The sequence below is a fragment of the Diachasma alloeum genome, unplaced genomic scaffold, assembly GCF_001412515.2.
Source record: "Diachasma alloeum isolate Michigan unplaced genomic scaffold, Dall2.0 Dall_scaffold_01570, whole genome shotgun sequence".
Lineage (NCBI taxonomy): Eukaryota > Metazoa > Arthropoda > Insecta > Hymenoptera > Braconidae > Diachasma > Diachasma alloeum.
In genome coordinates, this window is record NW_021681666.1 from 1 (window position 1) to 7,843 (window position 7,843).

At 37.3% G+C, this 7,843-nt stretch overlaps 2 protein-coding genes across 2 annotated transcripts; one reads left to right on the top strand and one right to left on the bottom strand.

Moving 5' to 3' along the window:
* Positions 1-1,188: 1,188 nt before the first annotated feature.
* Positions 1,189-3,502, bottom strand: LOC107046604. Its single transcript, XM_015269253.1, has 4 exons — positions 3,049-3,502; positions 2,862-2,964; positions 2,266-2,564; positions 1,189-2,129 (listed from the first exon to the last, which is right to left on the bottom strand). The coding sequence occupies exons 1-4, from the start codon at positions 3,500-3,502 to the stop codon at positions 1,189-1,191; spliced, it is 1,797 nt and encodes a 598-aa protein (XP_015124739.1).
* Positions 3,503-6,577: 3,075 nt separating this feature from the next.
* Positions 6,578-7,822, top strand: LOC107046605. The gene has a single exon (XM_015269254.1). The coding sequence runs from the start codon at positions 6,578-6,580 to the stop codon at positions 7,820-7,822; it is 1,245 nt and encodes a 414-aa protein (XP_015124740.1).
* Positions 7,823-7,843: the final 21 nt, after the last annotated feature.

The window sequence follows — 7,843 nt, forward strand, 5'->3', positions numbered from 1 at the left end:
GAGCCTTGGTTGAAACCCTACATTGAACTGAATACTCTGAAGAGACAAGGCATCAAAGAATGAATTCGAAAAAAACTTTTACAAATTGATGAATACTGCTGTATTCGGAAAAACGATGGAGAATGTTAGAAAACAGAAAGATATTAAGCTCGTTACACACTGGGGTGGTCGGTATGGAGCAAAAGCTTTGATAGCAAAACCTAATTTTCATAGCTGTATGATCTTCGACGATGATATGGTTATCATTGAAATGAATCGGACGTCAGTGTACTTCAAGAAACCCATCTACGTTGGATTTGCCATCCTCGATTTATCGAAAACGGTTGTGTATGACTTCCATTACAACTATGTCAAAACTCAATTTGGGAGCACCGCGAANTGATGATATGGTTATCATTGAAATGAATTGGACGTCAGTGAACTTCAAGAAACCCATCTACGTTGGATTTGCCATCCTGGATTTATCGAAAACGGTTGTGTATGACTTCCATTACAACTATGTCAAAACTCAATTTGGGAGCACCGCGAAATTGATGTACACAGATACAGATAATTTATTGTATTTGTTCAAAGTACCCAATATCTATGAGTGTGTTAAATGAGACATACCCATGTTCGATACCTCTGACTACAAAGAGGATAATGTTTATGGAATGCCGCTAGCAAACAAGAAAGTATTTTGTCTTATGAAGGATGAGAATAATGGTAAAATCATGGTTGAATTTGTGGGATTGCGAGCGAAGACATACGCATTCAGGATGTTGGATGACGAAAAAGCTAAGAAGAAAGCTAAGGGTGTTAAAGCTGCTACACTCAGGAAAATCACTTTTAATGACTATAAGAACTGTCTCCTCAATAATGAGCATGTTGTGAAAGATCAATATTTGATCCGGAGTAAGAAACATGAGGTGCATACAATCNGGGGTGCATACAATCTGTCAGAAGAAATTAGCATTGAACTGGGAAGATGATAAGCGTATAATTTCTATGAACATGATAGATACCTTACCTTGGGGGTATACTAAACCAAGTGTATAATTATAAATATATATATTTTCATACATTGTATATTTAGGATTAAGGTGAAAAATAAATATAAATATACCAAAATTTTGTGTTTTTTTTTCAATTTTATTTCCTTTTCACAAATGATACACATCAAGTAGATAAAAAAAACATCTCTGCACATTACACATCTGACTCATTGATCCAACTATTATGAGAATCATCAAAGCCTAACCACTTCACATATAATTTATTTCCTCGTTTTTTAATCACTTTTTCAATCAGGTATACATCAGGATGCTTAACTTTAGATAATTCCTCCTCATAGAAACTTCCTTCAATAGGATTATCTTGATAATCAATCAATTTATAAGTAGTTGGTTCAGTCCTCCTCACGCGAATGATCTTGAAAATTTTAGTTGTCCAATTGGGTGTATAGCCTTTTTCAAAAACATGTTTATATTTGCTGATTCTCACTTTGTCATTGATTTTGAATTTCGCTTCTTTAACTCTATTGTTCAAAAATTTTCCATAAACTTGGTGACGAAGGAACTTTTGATTCGTTTCATTCACATCCTTGGGTTTCATATGAATTGTTCGATGTTTTGTATCATTATAAGATGATATAATGTCAGGAAGTATATCGAACCATCTGTATGATCCTTGGAGAGAGAATTTTTTCCACATTCGCTCTTTTAACGTACGGTTGAATCGTTCACAAATCGACGCTTTTAAATTACTAAACGTTGAATACATTTTTATATCAAATTTTTGCATCAGATTTTTGAATTCTTTGTTATAGAATTCTTTTCCTTGATCAACATGTAGCTTTTGAGGTACTCGACCTTGATTGAGTACAGATTCCATAGCTTTTGTTACATCCAATCCACTTTTTGATTTAATGGGTACTGCCCATGCAAATTTAGAGAAAATGTCGATAATTGTGAGTAGAAATTTATAACCATCATTTTCTTTAGCATATGCTGACATATCCACAAGATCAGCTTGCCAAGTTTCATTGAGACCTCGTATATCTATTCTGCGTCTGGGATAATTCCTACGCGCAGGTCTGTGGAGTTCCTCAACTAGAGCTTCTTTTTCCGCCTTAAACTTTTCAGTTTTTCCTTGTTTTTTCACCTTCATTCTCAGTTAACCTTTTAGAACTTCTCTTAACACGTTTCACTTTTTGTCCACTATCTGAAAACTCTGGTGCAGCTGCTATACTATTATCTTCATTCGATTCGATTGGAGAATTTTTACCTGAACTCTCCAATGTTTTCACTCTCTCATCTAGTGTTCGAATGGCTTCAAGGTTCTGTGTCATGTGTTTTTGTAGTAAATTAATCCGCAAATCTTCAATCAGCCGCTTGACAACCTTCATGGAAACTACATCATTATCTTCTACTGCTTCAGCAACGTTACATAATCGCTTGTTCTTCATATCAAATTGTCCATCTGCTGTGAGCTTGAAGCCCCGACCTGGGGGTCCTTGAATATTCCGGGGTGCAGCTCCAGGAGCATTCAACTGTCGTCCAAACACACCAACGCTCATTTTGTAACTGATATTTTCAAGATGTGTTCACTTCTAATATATCAATCCAGCCTCCCGCAGCTCCTCGATAATTGAAATTATTTCATTATTATGATTATTATTGCCAGCTGCTTGAGATGCATACAACAATCGGAGTCGATCCACCAGCTCATTTGGATCATCCCAGTATACATAATCGATATTACGTTTCCTCTTTGCAATCATTTGATTTGATAATCCTGTCCCTTGAGGAAATTGAGTCATGAAATTCACAAACTTTTCTGTATTGTGCCGCATCAAACTTTTCTTTGGGTTAAAATATTACCTATCAAGATGTGTCATCTTCACAATTTTCGTGAATGCTCTCTTATCATCATCTGTAATTTTCTCCACATTGGGTTCTTTTTTGAATAATATTTCGAGAAGTCCTGGAGTTTGATCAAATTTTTCATGACCAACCACGATTGTACCCCCTTCAAATTTAATTGGGGTTATCCCGATTACCCAATTACCTTTATACTTGCGGACTCCTGTTCTCAAGCCCAATTTTTTATCCCCATCAGGAGTGTCGAATAATTGCATATATTCTTGTGATAAATTATGCATATCTTCATCCTCCACAGAATCAGAATCATCTTCATCATCAATATTTTTCGTTTCCATGGTGAAGGATGATGGTGTGTGAACATTTCTATTCAACTCTGATTCTGATGGTGGTCTTCTAGGAATATTTGAATCATACATTTCCTTCATTCGTTGAATCTTTATTGGAATATTAGAATCATCTGTTTCCACCACTCGTTTCCTTGAAGCAGATGAATCGGGAACTTTGCGCTTCTTATATCTCTTCGCTCTCCTAGGAATTCCATCATGAGAGGCTTGATCCACTAGTTTTTGTAATGGTGTAACCACTGGTTTGAAAACTTCATTCAGAGTTTTTTCTGTATCTTCTCTCCCCAATTTCATTAGTTTATGCTTTTCACGAATTGCTTCACTTGCGTCTGCGATTTGTTGTAACACATGCTTCTCTTTATTCAAAATAGAACTTGTCATGATGAAGCTCTGGATGCGACTGCTTGAAAAAATCATGTGCATTATATATTTATAAAACAATCGAATCCTCGTCTATAGCGACCATCATTCAGTTCTCTATCTTTATCAATCACTAAAAAGCTATATTTATCGATATTCCAACATGAGGAACATATCTCTTTGAACTGATTGTAAGTCATATCCGTGTTGACATGATCTTCATAAATATGTCGCAAATTCTTATCATCCTGCTTGAATAAGATCAATAAATTTGCATTGTCACGTACGAGATGTTTTGGAATACGCGTATATGTTTGACAAAGGTAAAAGCAATCAACATTTCGGTGACGCCCCATACAAAAGAAAGCACGCATATTATCTTGCTTTTCGCACGCAACATCATCAAAAATGAAGATGGAATTGGGGTTCGCATCTTCAGGTTTTATGACTTCTTCATGTTCGTTGAATGGAAAATATCCAATTGTATTCGTTGCTTCTAAAACTTTTCTTAGAAACTCATATTTCGGTTGGTTCAAAGACTTTGAATACACATACACGTTTTCGAATCTAAGACCATTCGGATGTGTGATCAACGCCAATAATGCATTTGTTTTACCACAGTTGGTAGGTCCACAAAAAATTGCTCGAACTGTATTCGGTAGTAATTCACCATGACGTCTCTCTCTCATTTTATCATCTACATTCTGTACTACTTGATCGAAATTCAAAATGGGTAATCTCACTTCCTGTTCCGCAAACTTTATTTTTTGATGAGTATTGCTCATGACTTCTCATGTTCAACTGAGATGAAAACATATAAATAGTGGGTTTATATACCATTCACGCTCAGTTGAGCATGAGCTATGATAGTGAGAGGATGTAAGAGGAGTGGAAGAGGAATTTTCAATAAGATAATCAACAAATTACCGATCGAACTACATATCCCCGGATATCAATATTGTGGACCAGGAACGAAGCTGTCAGAGAGGTTAGCTCGCGGTGATCCTGGGATCAATCTTCTCGATAAAGCGTGTAAGGAACACGATATCGCATATTCAAAGAATCGAGAGAATCTCTCCGCAAGACATAACGCTGATAAAGTATTAGAAAACAGAGCGTGGACACGTGTATTGTCAAAAGACGCGGGTTTGAGCGAAAAAGCTGCAGCTTGGGCTGTAGCTAATGCTATGAAAGCCAAGACCAGCTTTGGATTTGGATTGAAAAAAAGAGTGGGGGGAAAAACTAGTAAACGTAGGAAAAATCTTGTGAAAAAGAAGAAATCATGTGGACGTGGTGCTGCTGCAAAAAAGCATGTTGCTCTCAAAACCATCATCAAAGCGGCGAAACAATCGATGCGCCCGGGAGATGCGATCAAATCAGCGATCAAATCAGCTCTTCAAGCTGCACGAGATGCTGTCCGAAACGCTGGAGGAAAGCGCTCCGTAAAATCGCCAAGAGTATTACCAGTACCCGGAAAAATTGGTGGAGTACTACCATTCTTGATTCCCTTATTTGCTGGGTTAAGTGCCACGGGAGCTTTAGCTGGAGGTGCTGCTGGTATCGCAAAAGCTGTGAACGACGCGAAAGCAGCTAAGCAGTACCTTGATGAGAGTAAACGTCATAATCAAGCAATGGAAGCAATTTCAATGGGTAAAGGATTGTATCTGAAGCCCTATAAAACAGGATTGGGACTCCATTTGCAACCAAAAAACTCATAAAGCTACCACACCGAGCCCTCAGTGATGCTGATATCATAAAATACTCCAAACTCATGAAAATTCCATATTTCCGAGGAGTTTACATGAGAAATGGATTGCCCCTAAATGGACCTCGGGTAAATGAATCAGCTATAGTGAATTTGGATGATAGGGATGGTCCTGGCACTCACTGGGTGGCATATAAGAAACAGAAAAATGAAATCATTTATTTTGATAGTTTTGGAAATTTACAACCACCAAAAGAATTGATGGATTATTTCGGTGTTGGTAGCCTTGTCAAATATAATCATCAGAAGCATCAAGAGTATGACACAATCATATGTGGTCATCTATGTCTGAAATTTCTCAAAGGACAGATATAAATATCGCTCACATTCATTCATTGAGTTAGTTTACTGCTGACAACCATGGGAGAATCTTTCACATTAACACTGTCGGGGACCTCTTCTATTCTAGAAGCGAATTATTTTCCTCCCATTGAATTATCTCACAATCATCACTACAGCTTGGCTCTTGTTGAATTATTGACATTCAATTCAATTCCAAATATTACAGAAAAGAATAATAAATTCTACTACTCTGATAATGAGAATAAGAGGTATACAATCAGCGTTCCTCAAGGTAGTTATGAGATTGAAGATATTCAAAACTATTTGCAGAAGGTTCTGCAAAAGAGAGGTGTTTCAATCAACATAAAAGCCAATAATAATACTTTGTGCAGTGAAATCAAAAGTGATCATACAATTAATTTTGAACCTTCCGATTCGATTGGTAGATTATTAGGATTTGATAACAGAATTTTATCACCTAATAAATCACACGTATCTGATTTGCCAGTTAGGATTCTTAAGGTGAATTCTATGTGTGTGGAGTGTAATATCACTGGAGGTGCGTATATTAATGAGAAGAAAGCTCCCATCATTCATGAATTTTTTCCCACTGTGCCTCCAGGATATAAGGTCATTGAGGTGCCGAAGAATCTCACTTACCTTCCGATCGTGGTCCAAGCAATAGATCATCTCCAGCTGAGATTGGTGGATCAGGATGGTGAATTGTTGAACTTCCAAGGAGAATTAATTACAATAAGACTTCACATCAAACGTACCTAATGGGTATTGTTTTCCAAACGAAGATCGGGAAGAGTTATAAAAGGGAGTCATCCCCCCAGAGGACTAGCAGTCGTCAAAGACCCATCAAACCGTTAACACGTGAGAGTATTCAATTCCTCAAGAGCTTAAACTTGAGATCTCGAGTGTAAATCCAGTCATAGATAAGGAAAAAATAATATATTATGGAAGACATCTTGAAGATTCAAAAATCTATCATCTTCGATGAGTCAGTTTCTCACTATGAGATGCATACCCATCAACCCTTTGCTTCATCAAGCTACGGTAATAATGATGTAATTTCAATTACTGTGCAACATCAAGATTTATGTTTATTGCCCAGTAAGAGTCATCTGCATATTAATGGTCGATTAACCAAAGATAATGGAACAACACCAGCCGAGAGAACAAGACTCGTGAGTAACGCTATCTGTCATCTGTTTGAGGAAGTGCGATATGAGCTCAATGGTGTAGAGATTGATCGAGCGAAAAATGTGGGTTTAACGAGTCTCATGAAAAATTATGTTTCTCAGAGTCCTAACCAGTGGTTTTTGATGGAGAATGCAGGTTGGCTCAAGAATGATAGTATGGATAGTAATGAGAAAATCACTGATAATGCAGGATATTTCGACATCTCTACACCATTAAGTCTTCTACTTGGCTTCGCTGAAGATTATCAGAAGATTGTTGTGAATGGAAAACATGAACTCATTATTACGAGATCGACAACAGACATCAGTGCAGTACTTCAGACAGCTGTCAATCAACAAAACCCAGAGGAGAAACGGAAGATCAACCTTCAAAAGATTGAGTGGTTGATCCTCTATGTTAAAGTGTCGGACGAGCGCAAGGTGAAGCTGCTCAATTTCATCGCAAAAAACACACCCATTACAATGGGCTTTCGTATATGGGAATTGTATGAGTATCCTCTTCTCCCAGCAACCTCGAAGCATGTTTGGGTTGTGAAGACATCATCTCAATTGGAGAAACCAAGATACGTTATTCTTGGATTCCAAACGAGTCGTAAAAACATTCAGACAGCCAATGCGAGCCACTTCGATCATTGCAGTATCAGAGATGTGAAGCTTTTCCTCAACTCAGAGAGCTATCCATATAGCAATTTGAATTTGGATATTGCCCTCAATCAGTATTCAACACTATACAACATGTACGTGAACTTTCAGGAGTCTTACTACGGAAAGGAAGCTGAGCCGTTATTGAATAGAGAGAAATTTCTAACAGACGCACCATTAATTGTAATCGATTGTTCCAAGCAGAATGACTATTTGAAAACCGGACTAGTTGATATTCGTCTGGAATTTGAATCATCATTTCCTTTTGCACCCAACACACCAGCGTACTGTCTCATCCTCCATGATCGAATTGTTGAATACAATCCTATCAGTGGAGGAGTTAAGAAACTAATGTAAATATAGGAGGTTATGAAGCCG